We start from the raw sequence: 23,704 nt of genomic DNA on the forward strand, positions 1-23,704 counted from the left end.
AGAGTCGTTTCAGCAGGAAGAGGGCCATATACAGTGCATTCGGGAAGGTATTCAGACCCCTTGACTTTTTTCACATTTTGTTACATTACAACCTTATTCTAAAATGGATTAAATACATTTATTTCCTCATACATCTACACAGAATACCACATAATGACAAAGCGAAAACAATTTTGTAGACATTTTTGCAAATGTTTTAAAAATCTAAAACTGAAATACCTTATTTACATAAGTATTCAAACCCTTTGCTACGAGTCTCGAAATTGAGCTCAAGTGCATCCTGTTTTCATTGATCATATTGAGACGTTTCTACAACTTGAAACGTCTCAATATGAGTCCATCTGTGGTAAATTATATTGACTGGACATGATTTGGAAAGGCACACACCTGTCTATATAAGGTCCCAGAGCAAAAACCAAGCCATGAGTTTGAAGGAATTGTCCATAGAGCTCCGGGACAGGATTGTGTTGAAGGAACAGATCTGGGGAAGTGTACCAAAATATTTCTGCAGCATTGAAGGTCCCCAAGAACAAAGTGGCCTCCATCATTCTTAAATGTAAGAGCTCCAGAGTTCCTCTGTGGAGATGGGAGAACCTTCCAGAAGGACAACCATCTCTGCAGCACTCCACATATCAGGCCTTTATGGTAGAGTTGCATGACGGAAGCCACTCCTCAGTAAAAGGCACCTGACAGCCCGCTTGTAGTTTGCCAAAAGGTTACCTAAAGACTCTCAGACCATGAGAAACAAGATTCTCTGGTCTGATGAAAACAAGATTGAACTCTTTGGCCTGAATGCCAAGGGTCACAATCCCTACGGTGAAGCATGGGGGTGGCAGCATCATGCTGTGGGGATGTTTTTCAGCAGTGACTGGTAGACAAGTCAGGATCAAGGGAAAGATGAACAGAGCAAAGTACAGAGAGATCCTTGATGAAAACCTGCTCCAGAGAGCTCAGGACCTCAGACTGGGACTAAGGTTCACCTTCCAACAGGACAACAACCCTAAGCACACAGCCAAGACAATGCAGGTGTGGCTTCGGGACTTGTCTCTGAATGTCCTTGAGTGGCCCAGCCAGAGCCTGGACTTGAACCCGATCAAACATCTCTGGAGAGACCTGAAAATAGCTGTGCAGTGACACTCCCCATCCAACCTGACAGAGCTTGAGAGGATCTGCAGAGAAGAATGGGAGAAACTCCCCAAATACAGGTGTGCCAAGCTTGTATTGTCATACCCAAGAAGACTTGAGTCTGTAATTGCTGCCAAAGGTGCTTCAACAAAATATTGAGTAAACGGTCTGAATACTTAAGTCAATTTAATATTTCTGTTTTATTTTATAAATTTGCAAATAATATAAAAAAACTGTTTTTTCTTTGTCATTATTGGGTATTGTGTGTAGATTGATGTTTTGATTTTAGAATAAGGCTGTAATGTAACAAAATGTGGAAAAAGTCAAGGGGTCTGAATACTTTCCAAATGCAATGTGAATGAGCAGGAAAAATCGACTGTCATTTTTCATTTTGTCATTGAGTTGGATGACTGCCTCCCACCCTGACAAAATGTAAGCCCTTTAGTTCAAACTTGAATTAGAAATTGTCAGATATTATCCCACTGGGCAAAAAACTGGTTGAATCAACATTGTTTTCATGCAATTTCACCCCTAAACTATGTGATGGTGTTGAATCAACGTGGAAAACTGACTGGATTTGCAAAAAGTCAACAACATAACGGGGGGGAAAATGGTGACAATGAATTTCATGTTGAATTCACATTAGTTGACAACTCAACCAAATGTAAATCAAAACTAGACGTTTAACTGACTGAATTCTGTGCCCAGTGGATTGGTTCCTCGAGTTGAACCCACCCAGAGACACAGATCATTAGGCTACATATACAGTACCGTAGGCAGTATATTCCAGTATACTCTAAAATGAAGGGAAACCGTAGCAGCTCCTACACATGGTGGCTTCAGCATGTTCTTCAGACAACCAACCAATGCATAAAAAGGAGATACACATTATTTCGTCAAGACTCATTTGTCATTTGCTCAAATGGATAACATCGACCATCTCAGGGTGGTGTAATGAAAACAAGCAACTATCCACAAATGCAGGCAATATGTCTATCAATGTGTCTTCAGAGTCATCTTCCAGCTAATTGGTTGGCCTTAGCCAATCAGATCTACTAATGAGTGTCTAATTGATACTCAGCTGGAGGTAAATTCAGGATGCACAGCGTGTCTCCAGGGCTGGATTTACACAGGCAGTCCAATTCTGATCTTTTGCCCAATTATTGGCAAAATGTCAAAAGACGCAATTAGTGAAAAAATATCAGAATTGGGCTGCCTGTATAAACGGGAGGATCAACGTAGGAGGATCAACGTAGAACAACACTGTAGTAGAGGACTTCATCCTCTCTCCCCAGCCTAGTAGCCTGAACTGGCAGGTGGATGACCTCCTCATGTTTGTTCAGCAGGACACTGATGGTGCTGCAGTCAGCACACATGTCAATTATCACCAAACAAACACACTAGCTAGTGTTAGAGCTGGGCCTTTGCAGTGGGGAAACTGTACCAGCTAGCACATTTCACCCATTCTTTCATTTTAACCATTTCCTCAAATTTTAAGACAGAGTGGTATAATAACGGCACTTATCCTAAAATGGAGCCTCATTTCCTGTTCTCTGGCTTGTTCTGATTAGGCTTTAGATATTGAAAATTAAATATTAATACTGGAGGGTTTTAAGAATTCATTAAAAAGGCATTATTTTATAAGTAGGCAAATTATGTTGAACAATAATAAAACAGCCAAAGGGCTCCCTAAATGTACACATTTTCATCCATTCATCATCTATTTGTATCTATCCATCTATTGCCCTGTGAAGTATATTATGGGTAAATTGGAAATAAAATACAGATGTAGGATCTTAGTTTGATCACTCTTTTGTTTCTGAGAATTTGCCTGCACAGCAGGAAATGCAAACTTGATCAGACTTGATTTGCCCTAACAAAAAATGTATCAACCCCTACAAAACATGTCTATTCATTATAATCCACACAATAATTCACATTTCCTGTTGCTGCAGGATTATTTTCCTGCTGTAGCAAACTGGCTCAAATTAAGATCCTACATCTGTAACTACACATCAATTGCATTCAAAAGAGTATCATTCATAGCCAGGACAGACAGGCTGCTCTAGACCTTGGAGACAGCATCAGGCGGCAGTGGCAGATGTAGAAGCCTCAGCTTTGACATGCAGGCTGTTCCAGCAGTCAGACAGCAGAGGCAGACACATATGAGGGATCTCTCTTGGTTGCTACCTTTAGCATTAATCAGGCTCATCATCACTGGAGCTGCCTGCTCTGAAGTCTCTAATATGGGGCGAAAAAAGTAAAGTCTGATTCAACACCCTCCTCAGTGTACATTTCCCTCACAAGAATGGCATGGTAATTCTGCAGAATAATACACTTTTTTTTTGTTTCTGTACTGTGGGGTTGACGACAGAAACGCTCAGGATGCAAAAGACAAAGCAATGAGATGGAATCACTGGAAAAATAATACATGCAATAATACAATTCAATCAGACACGTAAAATATCCTATATCCAAGACAATAAGTCCCACAATGCATCAGAAAGATGTCACTTTCTGATGCAGACAGGCTGACAGTCTTGACTTGAGCACACTTAGAAAAAAGGTGCTATCTAGAACTGGTGCACCTACCATATATACAGATGTCCCCATAGGAGAACCTGGTGCACCTGGTGCACCTACCATATATACCATATATACGGATGTCCCCATAGGAGAACCTGGTGCACCTGGTGCACCTACCATATATACCATATATACGGATGTCCCCATAGGAGAACCTGGTGCACCTGGTGCACCTACCATATATACCATATATACGGATGTCCCCATAGGAGAACCTGGTGCACCTGGTGCACCTACCATATATACCATATATACGGATGTCCCCATAGGAGAACCTGGTGCACCTGGTGCACCTACCATATATACCATATATACGGATGTCCCCATAGGAGAACCTGGTGCACCTACCATATATACCATATATACGGATGTCCCCATAGGAGAACCTGGTGCACCTGGTGCACCTACCATATATACCATATATACGGATGTCCCCATAGGAGAACCCTTTGAAGAACCCTTTTTGGTTGCAGGTAGAAACATTTTGTTGAACCCTTTTTTACAAAGGGTTCTACCTGGAACCCAAACGGGTTCTACCTGGAACCAAAAAGTGTTCTACCTGGAACCAAAAAGGGTTCTCCTATGAGGACAGTGTCACGTTCTGACCAGTAAAGGGGCTGTTTGTTATTGTAGTTTGGTCAGGGCGTGGCAGGGGGTGTTTGTTTAGGGTGTTTCGGGGTTGTTTGGGTTATGTTCTATGTTAGTGTATTTCTATGTTATTTCTAGTTGGTCTATTTCTATGTGGTGTTTATTGGGTTGACCTTCAATTGGAGGCAGCTGCTTCTCGTTGCCTCTGATTGAAGGTCCTATTTATAGGGGTGTTTGTTCTATGGGGGTTTGTGGGTAGTTATTTCCTGGTTTAGTGTTTGTTGCACCTGACGGGACTGTTTGGAGTCGTTTGTTTTTGTATACGTGTTTATTTTGTTTTTCCTTCTTCAAATTAAAAAAGAAGATGAGTATACATTTTCCTGCTGTGTTTTGGTCCACTCCTTACGACAATCGTGACAGACAGCCGAAGATTCCTATTGGAACCCTTTTTTAAGAGTGCATAGTCCAATCAGATGGACTGTCTACTCCAAATACAGACATACGATACACCCCAAAACTTCAAAGCCCACATCTGTCATAAATCTAGACAACATAGTCTCTTTAAATATTGACCCCTATAATCAGACCATACATTCAGCCAGCCCTGTCGTTACAGTGGGTAACTTCCCTGATCATTAAAACCATCATCATTACAGCCAAAAAACATTAAGTAAAAGGGCACAAGCTAATATCTAATGATAAACAAGCTAGCATCCTAAGAGGAATACACACCACGGTATTCTGTCTAATGCTCTTAATTCATCTCATATTTAACAGTTTGGTTTAATCCTTCCCTTTGATGTTTTCCTGATGAAATTGTTCAAGCTCGTCTGCTTTATTTAGACTGATATGGCTCATACGTTTCCATAACGGAGTCAGTCATTAGGAGGGTATTTGATGTGTCCGTCTTCCGAGGGTTCGTGTGTCTCACAGCCCCCAATCATCTCGTCTCAGAGTAGCCAGAGGGAGAGGAGGATGGCTCTGATGTCGACACTTTACATTAAACTGATGAAATTCATTCAAAGATGTGAATCCATCACACAATATCAGTCGTGGCATATGGGGGCCGTTAAAATATTAATAATTAATAGAATCATCTTATTGAACCACTGCAGAGCTCAGGTTCTCATTTTCTCATTTTCTCATTTTCACTCCTGCCAATTTTCCGGCATGAAATGGAAGGGGGAGAAAACAAATTGAACAAATAATACCTTTTTGGTATGAATTTTAGATTAAGGCTTGTCACCTGTTAAACTTGTATTAAATTACATGATGGACAGTTTGGGAGATAACTTTGTTATCACCACAGCTTGAATACAAATTTTATATAGAGCATAATTCATATAAATGAGATATATTTGACAATGCAGAGGAATGAAACCCAGACGTGTGGATTCTTTATGTTTTTTTACTTTCTACAAGATACTGTCATTGTCTCCCGGAAATCTGATCCAAATGTAAAGAACAAGGCAGTTAAAATCACATTTGAAACATGCAAAGAGTCCCTGTACTAACTTTCTTCTGCACAGAGAATATAATCAGCCCATGACTACTTATGTCTGTTTCTGGAGCCCTTCAGACACACAGATAAATGTGGTCCTGATTGTTGCCTTATATTTCTATTTAATTGCCCAGGGACGTGTTGTAGTACCATATCAGCTAAAGACCCTCTGAGGTGACGAATGGAATGGTCGATAATTCACCAGAGGCTGGGCTTCAGGAGCTAAAAGCCAAATGCATTTACACAAGACGTCCAGGGGACCGCTGTACATGGCCTAATCTCACACCAAATCCCACAAGACCACTCCTGGAACGGATCCAGGCCAGTTTGTTATGTGGCATTCCACCAAGAGAGGAAACAAACTTTGTTGTTTGTGTACAGCGTAGTACTTACTCTGTACACATTGGCATGAACAACTTAAACAAATTGATTTTGCATCATTGTATATCAAAACAAGGAGGCAAAAGATTGTTCTAGGTCTGATAAAGTATTACACTAAATAAAACATAAAGACAATATAAAATGTAGTAAAACTTTAGATGGCAAAACAGCTCTGAGCTACATTTGCAATATCTTTGTAAGATAAATACAATATACATGGATTGGAATAAAGGCAAAATTGTAAAATCCTCAACATCATGACACATTTATGATGTAGATCAACTCTACAACATTTTGTCTTGTAACAAGAATACTGTTCAACCCATCGACAACATCTATACTGTAGACCTCATCCGGAAAATGAAGTATACATGAGCATCATACATTAATGGGAAGCAGTTTCGGATGATTTATACCGTCTGTTACCCATCAGCTATTTAACCCCTCACTTCAAACCATTCAGTGAACATTATTAAACAGAAGTACTTATAAAGCATGAACTGGATTGATAAATGAAGAATGCATTAATTGATAGATAAGAACACAAATACATACAGTATGAAACTTGAACTTTTGAAACACAGGGTCAAATTGTTGTTGGCAAATCCTTTCTTTTAAATCCATTAATGACCGAGTGAGTTACTCCTGTAGTTTTGTTTGTTAATGTATAATCTGTCACAAAGTCTCACTTTACAAACAAGGAGATATTGATCAGATGGGAATCTTTTCCTTCAATAATTTTGTTTGCGGAGTTTTGGCTGTTTCAGCTCTGAATTTCTCAGGAACATACAAAAAAAAGCTAAACCCTTTGGTGGTGTCACGGTTGTCATAGGAATGAGCGGACCAAAGTGCAGCGTGTGTGTCATTCCACATTTTATTTATACTGTGAAACTATGCAATACATAAATAAACTGAAAGACAAAAACAACAAACCGTGACGCAGAGGTGAAACATACACTACTCAAAATGAATCTCCCACAAACCCAGGTGGGACAAACACCAACTTAAATATGACCTCCAATTACAGACAACGATGACCAGCTGCCTCTAATTGGAGATCATCTCAAACAAAGCCCAACATACAAATACAAAAACTTGAACAACCCAACATAGAAATACAAAACTAGAACATAACATAGAAAAACTCAACTAGAAAACCCCCCTGTCACGCCCTGACCTACTCTACCATAGAAAATAACAACTTACTATGGTCAGGACGTGACATGTGGTGCAAGGCACAGGGGGAGGTGACGCATACAGCTTTATGTTACTCCTATGATTGACACCAGTGAAAATGTAGGCTCATGCAGGGTAATAGATACACACAGCGAATATGACTCAAGATGGAATTATTGTACAGCTATTCTAGAATCAAATTATCAATATTTCCTAGGGTCTGCATAGAATGTACTGTAGTTAGCCATCCATCAGAGAGACATACTGTTCATAACATGAAAGTGCCCATGCACTACTACTACTACTACTACTACTACTACTACTACTACTACTACTACTACTACTACTACTACTACTACTACTACTACTACTACTACTACTACTACTACTACTACTACTAAGGTATGTTATGATTTCTAACACTGCTGGCCAAGGGTATAACCTCAACTATTTTCTTGAGGACAACCTCACACATGCATGTGACAGCCACAATGGGGCCTAATCCATCAATGTTTGGCGTTAGATATCGTTGTGTTTGTTCTGAAGGTGTACAGAAGCCTAGAACGAAGAGGAGGGTTTATGGCAATCAACCAAATGTGCTGTATGATATATGAACCAAATATGCTAATATATAATGTTCAGCCTGACCATAGCAGATTTTCAAATAACACTTCCAAACCCTTGAAGAACCGGAAAAAGCCACTCCTTCCCAAATCAAAGAATAACAAGACGCCTTTTCATTCATTCTTAGCCTTCATGCTTGTCTATGGTGCATAGCATTAATTTCTACACTCATCCACAGTGGTTTTACATGCATGGTAATCCTTTACAGAACAATAGTTGTATTTACCCAATATAAGCTGTGAAATACCAGGAGAGGACAGAGTACTGTGGCATCAAGTAGCCAAAATATAACAAGAGCAATTGGTTCCTTCCAAGGGAGTATAAAGGTCAGATCCGTTCAGAGTAAACTGATAAATACTGCATTAAGAAACAGTGATAATATTTTTCTACATGGGGAGGAATAGCATTAGATACTTTAATAGTGAGGAGCCAAGACATTAACTCAGGGAGGGAGGTAAACTGCATCTGAACCTCCCTCTGCGCTGCAGCTCATTAAAATTGCAGATCACATACATCATCAGTGCCATGCCAGTTCAAAACCCCATCCTGCTCTTCCTTTCCATTGGTCTGTCAGTCTTAACAGATCAGCAGGAGTCAGGGACGGTAAGAGAAAGACAAGGCCCACCATATTCCCACTTCAAACACAGCCTTTTTCCCACCACAAAGCAATATTTATTCCCTAGAGTGATAATCGTTCTGACTGAGAATAAATAAATGCTGAGGGACATTCTGGTGCAGATAAAGACAATAAGGCAATATTAATAATAAAGCAACAACAATGACAACATTGTCTCTGTAATGACCTCAGCAATTAACGTGGCCATGCTTCCCAACAGATATACACTGAGTGTACAACATTAGGAACACCTGCTCTTTCCATGACATAGACTGACCAGGTGAATCCAGGTGAAAGCTATGATCCCTTATTGATGTCACTTGTTAAATCCACTTCAATCAGTGTAGATGAAGGGGAGGAGACAGGTTAAAAAATGATTTTTAGGCCTTGAGACAATTTAGACATGGATTGTGTTTTTGTGCTATTCAGAGGGTGAATGGGCAAGACAAAATGCCTTTGAACAGGGTATATATGGTAGGTGCACCAGTTTGTGTTAAGGACTGCAACACTGCTGTTTTTTACATGCTCAACAGTTTCCTGTGTGTATCAAGAATGGTCCACCACCCAAAGGACATCCAGCCAACTTGACACAACTGTGGGAAGCATTAGAGTCAACATGGGCCAGCATCCCTGTGGAACGCTTTCGACACCTTGTAGAGTCCATGCTCCAATGAATTGAGGCTGTTCTGAGGGCAAAAGGGGGTGGGGGGTGCATCTCAATATTACAAACGTATTCTCAATGTTTTGTACACTCAGTGTTTTAACATTCACAAATGCACATTTCTGGCAGGATAAATAGTCAATGTGAAGGCTAAGGAGTACATTAGAATGGCAGTAACATTGCATCACAGGGGACAGTACCCTCCAGTCCACAGCTTACAATCTCAAAAACAACTCATCTGCACCTATTTATTAATAATGTTCTCTGGTGACGCTCTATTTCTTCCATTATTACCACAAATGACATCATGCATGAATCTCGTGTAAAAGCACTTTGAGACAAACATTCAAAATAACAAGCTGATATAAATCAAATTATTACTTGATTTATTCTCTCCTCCACATACTGTATGTTTTTACAGCTGTTGGAGACCTGAAATGGGTAACTGACACTGCTGTCTGATTTCACATTTTGAATGGACCTCAACATGAGAAACGAGGCTGCTACAGACTCACTCTTTTCTCTCATCAGACTTGACCCTGGAAAAGGTTCCTCACACAAGCAAACTTAATTTCACACTAACGTTCTGCCTCTCACTGAAGAGTGTGCATAGCGAATTAAGAGCGTGACATCCCTGATACAAATATCACTTCTCTTGACGATCAATAGACTGAGCCTGCTCTTTGTTTGCTTTCATTACCTGCTGAATGAATCCCCGGGTCTTCAAGATAAATACATACCCCAAAATCATTATATTCCTCAGTATACACTGTCGCAGTACACACACTGTCACTTTATGGTGTATAGTACAGTAGGTCCCAATGCCTTGAGGACCTTGCCGCCTTACAATAGGTTTTACCTGACACCTTGCAATAGTGGTCACTATGGAGTTCTTGGGTTGACATCATGGACAGATTTGGTGGAAAACATAACAGAAGTGTTTAGCTTTACTGCAGCGGGACCCATTTTCATTATTTTCATAGCGAAATTATGGGAAAATAGTGGGATACACAGCTACCTATTGAACAAAGCTCAATCCTACGTACAGCATAGTTATTAACAGGTTATGAACAAAAAATGGATTCTTGTTTTATACCTTTTGATGAAATGATAAGAACACACAGACAGTGGGATATGTAAATAAATGGTGTATAACCCCATGGTGTTGCAATTCCCGTGCCATGTGGTCTTACCGTTCTCACCGTCTGACTTCCTCTCCTGCTCGGTGTCAGTGAGAGACAGGACAGAGTTGGCTCTGCTGGACAGACAGGAGCTGTGCTCCGATTTAATCTCCTGCATCCAGAGTCTTAGGGCGTGGTCGGGCGAGGGCCCACCCTCCGTCTCTGTCTCCACATCAGAGCCCATACCCAGTGGGTAGCCATGCTGGGGGGTAGAGCGAAGCTCTGCCTGGTAGTTGGGCCGCGCTAGCTGGGTGGATTCACAGAAGTCCATCTCTAGGAGAGAGAAAGGAAATAACAACATCAAGTCACATACTTTATGTATAGCAATATGAACTAATTTATTTTCATATCTCCGCCAGTGTTTTATGGTGTTATATTATTTCATATATCAAAACAAAGAATTATAGTGTACACTGCAGTAAGTTCATCACTGAAGAAGCTAATAATATTTGAAATAAACAGGCACTGCAAGAGCCAAGAGGACACTATTTTGAAAGCTACAGTACTTGGTAGAACTGTTGTAATGCCACCAATAATGGAACGCTAGACAGATATTGTCAGAAAATACTTTAGAATGTAATACTTTCTGGCTTTATTTAAACCATTTGGCTATTCATTCAAATTCAGAAAATGCCTGTAAATGGCTCACCTTTAAACATCAATCATTGAACAACCATCTACAGATCATTCTAACTAAATGAGAAACAAAGACTGTTTCTATTATAATAATACCGTGAGATAATTCATAGTGACATATGGTTTCAGGGACGAAATGCTGTGAAGTAAATTGAGTTTTTCCCATTGATCTCCCAAATAAAGCAACGGAAAGAGATATTTTTGGTGCTCACTTACATATCCCTTGGGGAAGTGCTCACCAAACATATGAAAATTGTTTCTAAGAGTCAGATTTCTTTACAGAGAATGGGCTTTATAGTTATCACAGTATCCACTATGTTGTCATACTCTATTTATTGAAAGGTAGCTGGTGGCAGTGAAAGCAGATTCGCAAAGGCTGTTCTAGAGTGCAACATGCCATATTTTTGTCAATGCACATCATTTTGAAACAATGTTTAGTCCACATTTCGTGTTTGGTGAACAGAACCATTTTAAAACGGAACATTTTACTACTGTACGTTGATACCTATCAGTATACTGTGTGGTACACAGACCTACACTGGTATAGCCTGGGTAAAACTGTTTCTGCTCTCTTGCCAACTCCTTATGGAATTGATCCTTCGCTAAGCCCTGCCAATCGCAGTGCTCCGTTGGATAGCAACTGTCATCAACCAGGCTCGCATCCGACCTGCCTCAGACAAACTCACATTTCACATACAAGGTTTAAATGGCTAAATAATTGATAAGTGCACCAGGGGTACTTGCGACTGTGATTCCTGAAATGCAGAGCCTATTTTACGAATTCAAAACACTAGTTAGTTAGCTAGCCAGTCAATATAACTTGTTTTATCCAAATGGATGTTAGCTACCTAAGTTAGCTATATTATGAATTTAACTCTCATCTGTTGTCAACATCAAATTTTATTTGTCACATGCGCCGAATACAACAGGTGTAGACCTTAATGTAAAATGCTTACTTATGAGTCCTTACTTAACCAACAACGCAGAGTTTTAAAAATGTAAGTAAGAAACTAGCTAAAGAAACTAAAGGAAAAATAGTAACACAATAAAAATAACAATAACGAGGATATATATATACAAGGAGTACCGGTACCGAGTCAATGTGCAGGGTTACTGGGTATTCGAGGTAATTGAGATAATGTACATGTAGGTGGTAGGGGTATTCAAGGTAATTGAGATAATGTACATGTTGGTAGGGGTATTCGAGGTAATTGAGATAATGTACATGTAGGTAGGGTATTCGAGGTAATTGAGATCATGTACATGTAGGTAGGGGTATTCAAGGTAATTGAGATAATGTACATGTTGGTAGGGGTATTCGAGGTAATTGAGATAATGTACATGTAGGTAGGGGTATTTGAGGTAATTTAGATAATGTACATGTTGGTAGGGGTATTCGAGGTAATTGAGATAATGTACATGTAGGTAGGGTATTCAAGGTAATTGAGATAATGTACATGTTGGTAGGGGTATTCGAGGTAATTGAGATAATGTACATGTAGGTAGGGGTATTCAAGGTAATTGAGATAATGTACATGTTGGTAGGGGTATTCGAGGTAATTGAGATAATGTACATGTAGGTAGGGGTATTCGAGGTAATTGAGATAATGTACATGTAGGTAGGGTAAAGTGACTATGCAGAGATAATAAACAGAGAGTAGCAGCAGCGTGTGTGAAGAGTGTGAAGGAATGTGAATGTATGTGTGTGTGTGTGTGTGTGTGTGTGTGTGTGTGTGTGTGTGTGTGTGTGTGTGTGTGTGTGTGTGTGTGTGTGTGTGTGTGTGTGTGTGTGTGTGTGTGTGTGTGTGTGTGTGTGTGTGTGGAGTGTCAGTGTAGTATGTGTGGGTCAGTGGTTAGAGTCCAGTGAGTGTACATCGAGCCTGTGCAAGAGAGTCATTGCAAAACATTATAATAGATAATAATAAAATAAGGGGGTCAATGCAAATAGTCCGGGTAGCCATTTGATTAACTGTTCAGCAGACTTAAGGTTTGAAGTAGAAGCTGCTAAGGAGCCTTTTGGTCCCAGACTTGGTGCTCTAGTACTGCTTGTTTTGACTGCATGCTGACATTGCAGAGCCATTCAGTGGCTAGCCACACTATTTTACCAAGTTCCTGTGAAGCAACTGTTATGACAGTCCACCACAACATACCAGAGAGGCGCCTGATTAGCAAGGAGTAGTCTGTGTTTAAGAGGGCGGGGCTTAGCTGAGGGTTAATTGTCATGCTAAACACATCAATGGGCGAATTCGTTTTGCATGGCCCAGTGCCCCGATTTTGCTCATTTTCGACCATTCCATTGGTCCTAAGGAGAAGTCTCTTGCCTAATAACAATCATGTTTGGCTTGACAATGACAATGGAGCTGGCAAAAGCACAAACCGATCTGGGACCAGGTTAAATCTGGTACATTTTGTCTACCATTTTCTGTAACAATATTTACATTAGTAGAGTGGTACATTCTCTTGTTCTCTCTTCATTTGATGTTCCGAAATTGGAGAGGCATTCTGGAAGTGTGTGGATGCTGTGAGTATTCCCACAGAATGAGGTGTTAGGAGCACCATCTGTTTTCACCACCTCCAGATCAGGGATGGGTGAACAGTAATTCCCCCAGTTACCTTTCAAGACAGAATACAATATGATATCCTTCAAAATAAATAATTCAGGACTAAGAATACTAATTTTAACTCACAAGCCAGATTTCTAGGTCATTGTTGGCATGGCACAAAAAGGCAAGTTTTGTTTTCACTTGAAATACTCTATGTTACGAAGCACTTCATTTACTTAATCTGGTACACTTCTTCCATGTCAACTTTACACCTCTATAACAGGTGTGACCTTGAGCGATATTAACTTGAGCTGTGAAAAATGTCTATGTATATCCTTTTCAAAAAGAAATGAAATTACTCCAGAGAGGATGATGCATCCTATTTTATTCCTAATCTGTTCTGCACTGTTTGGTCAAATCATAACTTCCAACAGTAACAAAAAGAACAGTGCCCAAAGCTTCAGCCGTAAACCCAGAATGTAGAAAGACCAAGGTTTAATCTTTCATTATGATTTATCTGTTTATTTCTTTATTGGGATCCCTGTTAGCTTATGCAGAAGAAACTGCTACCCTTCCAGGGGTCCACAAATAAACTTAAAACACTGATAGACAAGGACAGCCACACACATTTAAAATAAAGCTATATACAAACAATGCAACAACAAAAATAAAAATACAAAAATAATGTGTGTGTTAGTGTATCTGTTTTTGCATATGTTTGTACGTGTCCCCGCAGTTCCATGCGTTGGTTTTTTATCCATTTTTTAAAGGTAAATTTGCTGTTTGCGTGAGTAATTGGAGATGGAAGGGAGTTCCATGCAATCATGGCTCTGTATAAAACTGTGCATTGACTTGAATTTGTTTTGAACTTGGGGACTGTGAAGAGACCACTGGTGGCATGTCTTGTACGGGTGTCTGAGTTGAATGTTTTTGATAATGCAGACAATCTGGAATTTGTCACAGTATTATTTCTCATAAAAACTTGAAGAGAAGCCGTAAATCTCTCGCTAACCCTCAAACGGAAAGACTGGCATGCATGTTGTTGATGTTAGTTCTGTATGTGCAGTTAAGGGCAAGGTGTGCTGCTCTGTTTAGAGCCAGCTGCAGCTTTGCTAGAGATTTCTTTGCTGCACTTGATCATATTACCAGAGTAATCAAGATGGGACAAGACCAGAGCCTGAACAACTAGTACAGTTGATTTATGTGTAAAAAACACATAACATCTTTTTATAAACAGACATACCCCTCCCCATCTTCACAACAACTTTGTCAATATGAATTGCCCATGATAATCAACCATCCAATGTTTTACCTAGGAGTTTAGCTTCCTCAATATCCTCAATGGTCACAACCTTTATCTAAAACTCCAGGTGAGGTTAAGGCCTTAGAGAATTTTTAACGAAATACAAAGCTTTTAGTTTTAGAAGTATTTAAAACCAGTTTATTATTAATCACCCATTCTGATACTGACTGTAACTCCTTTAGAATTTAGAATTTGTGTGAGCTCACTGGCTTTGGGTGCTGACATGTAGAGTGTGGAATCATCCGCATACATACAGTGCATTCAGAAAGTACTCAGACCTCTTGACTTTTTCCACATTTTGTTACATTACAGCCTTATTCTAAAATGGATTAAATTGTTTTTTTTCCCCTCAATCTACACAAAATATCCCACAATGACAAATAAAAAACTGAAATATAACATTTACATAAGTATTCAGACCCTTTACTCAGACAAGCACCTTTGACAGCGATTACAGCCTCGAGTCTTCTTGGGTATGACGCTACAACCTTGGCACACCAGTATTTGTCTTCTCTGCAGATCCTCTCCTGCGCTGTCTTGGCTGTACACTTAGGGTCGTTGTCCTGTCGGAAGGTGAACCTTCTCCCCAGTCTAAGGTCCTGAGCACTCTGGAGCAGGTTTTTATCAAGGATCTCTCTGTACTTTGCTCCATTCATCTTTCCCTCGATTCTGACTGGTCTCCCAGTCCCTGCCGCTGAAAAACATTCCCACAGCATGATGCTGCCACCACCATGCTTCACCATAGGGATGGTGCCAGGTTTCCTCCAGACGTGACACATGGCATGCAGGCCAAAGAGTTCGAGCTTGGTTTCATCAGACCAGAGAATCTTGTTTCTCATGGTCTGAGAGACCTTTAGGTGCCTTTTGGCAAACTCCATGCAGGCTGTCATGTGCCTTTTACTGAGGAGTGGCTTCCATCTGGCCCCTCTACCATAAAGGCTTGATTGGTGGAGTGCTGCAGAGATGGTTGTCCTTCTGGAAGGTTCTCCCATCTCCACAGAGAAACTCTGGAGCTTTGTCAGAGTGACCATCGGGTTCTTGGTCACCTCCCTGACCAAGGCCCTTCTCCCCTGTTTGCTCCGTTTGGCCTTGTGGCCAGATCTCTGAAAAGTCTTGGTGGTTCCAAACTTATTCCATTTAAGAATGATGGAGGCCCCTGTTTTCTTGGGGACCATCAATGCTGCAGAATTGTTGGTGTCCTTCCCAAATCTGTGCCTCGACACAATCCTGTATCAGAGCTCTACAGACAATTCCTTTGACCTCATGGCTTGGTTTTTGCTCTGACATGCACTGTCAACTGTCAGACCTTATACAGACAGGTATGTGCCTTTCCAAATCATGTCCAATCAATTGAATTTATTACAGGTGGACTCCAATCAAAGAAGGGGTCTTTCCGAATGCACTGTAGTCATTCTAGTTTCATGTAAGATCAGTGGCAAATCATTTGTAAAAATAGAGAAGAGTATTAGCCGAAGGCAACTGCCCTGAGGGACACCGCACCATTCTTATCTGATGTTAGAGAAGCTTCCATTGAAGAACACTCTCTGGTTTAATTGGAAAAAAACTATACAACCATATGATGGCAGGTAATGTAAAGCAATAGCCAGTCGGTTTTTTTATAACAATTTATGATCAATAACATCAAAGGCTGCACTGAAATATAACAATTAAGCTCCAACTAGCATTTTATTACCCATTTATTTTAACCAATCATCAGTCATCTGAGTCAATGCAGTACAAGTTGAGTGCCCTTCTCTATATGCATGCTGAGTTAGTAGTTAACTTCTCTGAAAAAAGAGCATTGTATTTGGTCAAACAGCTAACAAAGAACAGGCAGCAAACTGATTGGGCTGCTGTTAGAGCCAGCAAAAGGTGCTTTACTATTTTTAGGCACTGGAATTACTTTAGCTTCCTTCCATACCTGTGGACACACAATCCTTTAGAATTTGGTTACAGAGATAGAAAATCGGGGTGGCAATGCAGTCTGCAACAATTATCAATAGTTTCCCATCAAGGTTGTCTATACCTGGTGACTTATTATTGATGGATAACAATAGTTTTTCCACCTCTCCCACAATAACTTGACCAAATTCAAAACAGCATTCCTTCTCTTTCATTATTAGATATTTTATACAAAGTGATGATGGTTCACTGTTTAATGTTGTCATTTCACTTTTAGTTTTTTCTACTTTACTAGTGAAATAGTGGTTGAAATGATTGGCAATATCAACTTCAATGAACGATGGAGATTAATTTGGTTTTCTGCCCATAATATAATTTAAGGTACTCCAAAGTATTTTTACGTTGTGTTTTATGTCATTTCTCTTTGTTTGGTAATATAATTTATTCTTCTTTTTGTTAAGTTTAGTCACAACATTTCTCAACTTACAGTGTGTCAACCAAACAGCTGAGCAGCCTGACTTGTTTGCCACCTCTTTTGCCTAATTTATTTGAACCATACAATTGTTCAATTCATCATCAATCCATGTGGCTCTAATAGTTATCACACTTAGTTTCTTAACAGGTGCATGCTTGTCAACAATTGGAGCAAAGCTTTGCAGCATTAGTGAAGATATACATTGCCAGTCAAAAGTTTGGACACACCTACTCATTCTAGTCCTAAAATGACCTACATTGTAGAATAATAGTGAAGACATCAAAACTACGAAATAACACATATGGAATCATGTAGTGGGCAAAAAAGTGTTCAAAAAATAAATAAATGTTTAAACAAATCAAAATATATGTTATATTTGAGATTCTTCAAAGTAGCCACCCTTTGCCTTGGTCCTTGTCCTGTTGAAAAACAAATGATAGCCCCACTAAGCCCAAACCAGATGGGATGGTGTATCGCTGCAGAATGCTGTGGTAGCCATGCTGGTTAAGTGTGCCTTGAATTCCAAATAAATCACAGACAGTGTCACCAGCAAAGCACCCCCACACCATAGCACCTCCTCCTCCAAGCTTTACGGTGGGAAATACACATGTGGAGATCATCCGTTCACCCACACCGTGTCTCACAAAGACATGACAGTTGGGACCAAAAATCTCCAATTTGGACTCCAGACCAAAGGACACATTTCTATCAGTCTAATGTCCATTGCTCGTGTTTCTTGGCCCAAGCAAGTCTCTTCTTCGTGTCCTTTAGTAGTGGTTTCTTTGTAGCAATTCGTCCATGAAGGCCTGATTTACACAGTCTCCTCTGAACAGTTGATGTTGAGATGTGTACGTTACTTGAACTCTGTGAAGCATTTATTTGGGCTGCAATTTCTGAGGCTGGTAACTCTAATGAACTTATCCTCTGCAGCAGAGGAAAATCTGGGTCTTCCTTTCCTGTGGCGGTCCTCATGAGAGCCAGTTTCATCATAGCGCTTGATGGTTTTTGCGATTGCACTTCAAGAAACTTTCAAAGTTCTTGAAATTTTCCGTATTGACTGACCTTCAATGATGAACTGTCATTTCTCTTTGCTTATTTGAGCTGTTCTTGCCATAATACGGACTTGGTCTTTTACTAAATAGGGCTATCTTCTGTATACCGACCTACCTTGTCACAACACAACTGATTGTCTCAAACGCATTAAGGAAAGAAATTCTACAAATTAACTTTTAACAAGGCACACCTGTTAATTTAAATGCATTCCAGGTGACTACCTGATGAAGCTGGTTAAGAGAATGCCAAGTGTGCAAAGCTGTCAGTTTTGATCTCTTCACTACAATTCTACAATGTAGAAATAGTAAAAATAAAAGAAAAACGAGTAGGTGTTCTAAAACTGTACATTTTAGGTCAATTGGTTTAGCAACAGTTTTAATGGATTTGTCAGGGCTGCACAATAATCAGGCGTAGATCAGAATCCTGTGTGACTAGATTCAGTAATACCAGCCTGTGGCCATGATGTGTACTCAACACTGTGGTGCGGCTTGCATATGGAGAGGTGTCGTCTTTCTTTAAACTGCTCTTGAGAATCCCTCACCAAGGTGACTTGCCTGACCTCACTCTCAAGTAATAATCTCTACACTAATTACGCCAGTCAGGAACCCATGTCCTTGACCAATTTCTTGTCAGTGAATATCTCTCTACGACCTCCTGCCCCTTAAAATCACAGCCGCGAAATGGAGGCACCAGCGGAAAATGGACACATAAATGAGCACAGAGAATGTTCTCTTCTCCACGAAAGGGGCTGAAATCCTGTGCATACTGTTTTGCTATCAATCTGTTCAGGTTGAAAAAGCTGCTGCTCCGAGCAAATGCCATTTGTTCATTTTATGCAGTTTCCAAGGTAACCAGAACAAAATGTTTTGTTCAGTGTATAATTTGAATACCGCAATACATGGGAGCATAAGGCCGATTTGAGCTCACATTTGCAGTTAAAACAAACCAATAGATGATAATATGTATTTTCATCATTCGCATAGGTTTGAAGGTACATCTAAAGAAAAGAAGATACTACAGTATAAAGATTATCATTTGATTAGAAATATGTCACTGTTAATCATATCGATGTGAGGGATATGAAGTTCAGGTGTTATTCATATGTATGTAAAATGTGCCTTTAAATAGGCAAGTACTGTATGTGAAATAAATATTAAGTGTTCTCTTTCGAAAGTGTTAAATCATCATTTGAATTAGAAATACCTACTCTAATCTTCTAATGATCAATCACTGATTGGCATCATTAGAGAGGATCCTCATATAGATTATAATGACATCATGGTCATTATACCAGACTCATAGTTTCAGCATGACTATTTTGTTCTCCAATTATTCTCTTCAAATGATATCACAATGATCAAGGAATGTGTCATGTCAACTATATTTCACAACTGCATTTGTTCCAGGACTCCATGAGAAGAGACAGAATAGGCTTAGAAGAACTTGTATGTAAAACCATAAGAACAGCAACACTGATCAAAGTTGAACTACGGCGGTACACGTGTACTATCACCATTACGATAATGTTCTACGGTAATCTGTTTTTGTCCATCTTCTGCACCTGTACATACTTATGCCCAATAACCTTACAAATAGCTTTCGTATAGGTCCTATGTAGAATTGACATAATAAAATACAACTGTTGTGAGGAAACCTTACAGTAGCTCCTATAAATCATTATTTTCCAATGACACTGCCGTTTCTGATTGTGTTGTTGCCCGAATCTCACAACCGCTTGTTTTCCCCCGATATCAGTATTGGCCATCACAGCCAAGAAAATATTGTTTTTTGTCCCAGATTTCTCTTATCTGGGCATCCCTAGTAACCATGAATCTTTGACAAGTAATAAAGCAATATGGAAATGTAGGAAATTACTCTTACCTTATCAAATGTCTTATCAAATTAGAAATGAGTCTATAATAATTTCAAGACGTATAATGTGTATTGTGAAAGGTAAACATTCAACCAGTGGTTTAGATGGGACCTGGAATAACCTCCTTTAATCTCCATAGTGGTATTTCATGTCTTCCTGAAGCAGACCAGACCCTGAGACATTTTCATGATGAACCATCAAGAGACAGTGATGACATACTGCACAATGTCTCCAGTGAACAAGGTAGATAACAACGTAGACTGCAATGGAAAACTGAGTAAAAACATCTCCACTCAAACCATTCATAATTCTTTGAGTTTTGACCTTGATTACATTGTTTTCCCCGCAACACTAATTTCTTATTCTCATTTCCTAACGATAGATATGTTTAGCGTGGATGAACTAGAGGTGTGATTGTGTTATTTTCTACAGAGAAAAAGTCAATTCAAACATAATTATGCAATCCCTCCGCCATACCCATCCCACCCACCAAACCCCAACACAGCCCTAAGGTGTTAAAGAGCTCCTATGTGTGACTGACTAGGAAACAATTGACGGAATAACTGAATTACCTCTAATTCACATTTTTTGCAGCAATATACAACCCGAGTCTACCTTCCACATTAGCATGCAATACTTCCATAGTCACTGCAGCAGCAGAGCAAAGTTTTCATACATTTACCAGGGGATATGTGGATACGGGAACATGAGATTATAAAATTCATTCTGCTAGCTGCAAAGTCATGATAAGCTGCAATGTCTTATCATGCATACAATCAGTTATCCAGTCACACTGCATTTACCTGTTTCCCCTGCAACCTCTCTGCCATTTTGACTTCATAACTGACCATAACCTGTGTGCAGGGAAAACTGATTAACCTGGAATGTCAAAACTGGAACTTGGGAGTTTATCAATAACTCAAAAATGGAACAGGCATTTACATAATAAATGCCCCCATTGCTGTTACCAGTTAAAATGAATTGCTATTTCAATTCAATTACTATTTAACAATCTCACTTTGATTGGTTAAACTTGTTTGTGGTTTGTGGTGTTATGCCGTACCTCCAGTGGGCTCGTCCACTGTTTTCCGCTTGGCTCTGTGGCTGTTGTAGTTGAGTCTCATCTCTTGGCCATAATCGGGCAGGGTCTCTCGGGATGTGTAGGATTTGCAAAGGTTCCTACCATCCTCGCTTTCGTCTGAGGAGCTGGTGTATGCAAGCTCCATCTCATTCCGGGCCTTGGATAATGACTGGTAAGGCTTACAATCCATCTGCTCCATGACTGGCAACGCTGAACCAAGCTCATTCAGTCATGGGATCCACAATGCAAGACCAATCTGGAGGAAGAATGAGAGTGGAGACAGAGTACAGATTTAGAACAATTAATATACCTCACACATGGATAATGTTGTGTCTCAGTATTGTGAGAAAAAATATATCACTCAAGTAAAAAGTAATTATTTGGATATTAGTGTCCTTAATCAGCATGTTCCTGTTCTAAGGGATTGCTGCTGGGTGGTGTGGTAGAATATTGAGTTGCTTTAACAGACACAGGGGAGGAGAAGCCGGACGGCTACCTGTCCCAGACCTGCTGTTTTCAACTCTCTAGAGACAGCAGGAGCGGTAGAGATACTCTCAATGATCGGCTATGAAAAGCCAACTGACATTTACTCTTGAGGTGCTGACTTGTTGCACCCTCGACAACTACTGTGATTATTATTATTTGACCATGCTGGTCATTTATGAACATTTGAACATCTTGGCCATGTTCTGTTATAATCTCCACCCGGCACAGCCAGAAGAGGACTGGCCACCCCTCATAGCCTGGTTCCTCTCTAGGTTTCTTCCTAGGTTTTGGCCTTTCTTGGGAGTTTTTCCTAGCCACCATGCTTCTACACCTGCATTGCTTGCTGTTTGGGGTTTTAGGCTGGGTTTCTGTACAGCACTTTGAGATATCCGCTGACGTAAGAAGGGCTATATAAATACATTTGATTTGATTTGTAGGAACAGATTGCGAGATAACTTTAATTTTCAACAGAATCTGATGGACTGCTATCAAATACGATGACATCAATAATGTGGTGAACAATGTAGTTCTTGCATCCTAGAGCAATGTCTTCTTACACACTACTTAAAGTGCCAATATATAACTTTTTGAGCGACCTGACTAAATTCCCAGAAATGATTATAGATCTATCATTCTAGTTGAAAGCAAGTCTAAGAAGTGATATATCTGTTCTATGTGCGCTATTTCTATGCTTCCTGTTCTTACGTTTTGTTTTTGCATCTTTTACTTTCAGTTTTATACACCAGCTTCAAACAGCCGAAACAACAATATTTTTGTTTATGTAAAATATATTTCACAGCGGTTTAGATGAAACAATGATTGTCTACACTATACTAGCTTATTTTGTTACATAAACTGAAATTAGCCAAACTATTACAGTTTTAGCAACCCAGGAAATGGCGGAGTGATTTCTGCATAGTGCAACTTTAATATAGCAGGGTTTGAATTCTCAATCGTATCCTAACATCACATCCTGATACCTGGCACTATTTTTAGAATCAGTATTTATCATTAGCATTATCCAGTAGTAATATAACAGTAGCACAATGATGAATACTGTTATTTTGCATCTGTGTTCTACTGCAGTTCATCACAGCACAGTAGTGTTTTGCTGTGTAGTGTAAAGCACATTGGTAACCTTGACATGAACCCGTCTGTTCTGCCCTGAGCTCTGCTTGGGCTGACATTTCTATCATTGCCGCCTGACAGCCACTAAACCTTGGCCTTGACCCAAACACTCGCCCCGTGAAGCAGAGAGTATTGTCTTCACCCCATTGTCCTTCTATCCTCTGGGAACAGACGGGGAAAAACTTCCCATATTACAAATTTCAGCAAGAAATCAGAAGAGGCTTCTGACAATGTTTGCCCTCTGACATTTGTAATCTTTAACAGCATTCAAGACAAATATGACAATCAAATGCTCATTAGGCTGTGCCATCTTTACCCGGCTTGTGGTAAAAGGTTATTAATTGCAAGTTCAGTACATATCTTGCTTGACTAATTGGCAGTTGAAAGCATTTTAATGGGCCATTTGTATTCTGTGCTGTGGCCAGCCCCCTGGCCGGACAAGGCTGTTCTTCTGTGCGTGCAGAGGTAATTACTCAGAGTAGGTGTGGCTGGAAAATGATGAGTGGGGAGTCAACACCACCAGTTGAAAAAAGGCTGTTTTTTGTGAGGTTACTCTATAGACTATAAGGCAGTTCAGTTCAGGGCTTTAGACACACGCTGCCCACCTCTCTGTGTTTGTTTTATCCAGTTGTGGGAGTGTTTGCATTGTTTATCAGAAACGCGCATGTTTATGCAAATGATGCCTTTATTTCCATAAACACGTTCATTTGTGGTCATTGTTTGTCTATTTGAGCAATAGTATTGCCATCAAAGTGTATAATCAAAAAGTGTACAATTAGAATGAT

General features: G+C 39.9%; 1 protein-coding gene across 1 annotated transcript in view; it reads right to left on the minus strand.

The window, feature by feature from the left end:
- tenm1 (teneurin transmembrane protein 1) overlaps nt 1-23,704 on the minus strand; it is a 235,903-nt gene that overhangs the window by 175,882 nt on the left and 36,317 nt on the right. The window contains exons 2-3 of the mRNA XM_014137548.3: nt 21,288-21,561; nt 10,452-10,712 (exon numbers count right to left, since the gene is read on the minus strand). Coding sequence (XP_013993023.1) covers nt 10,452-10,712; nt 21,288-21,504 — 478 coding nt within the window. The 5' untranslated portion in view covers nt 21,505-21,561. The remainder of the gene's footprint in view (nt 1-10,451; nt 10,713-21,287; nt 21,562-23,704) is intronic.

This window comes from Salmo salar, chromosome 13 (genome assembly GCF_965601325.2).
Source record: "Salmo salar chromosome 13, fSalSal1, whole genome shotgun sequence".
Taxonomy (NCBI): domain Eukaryota; kingdom Metazoa; phylum Chordata; class Actinopteri; order Salmoniformes; family Salmonidae; genus Salmo; species Salmo salar.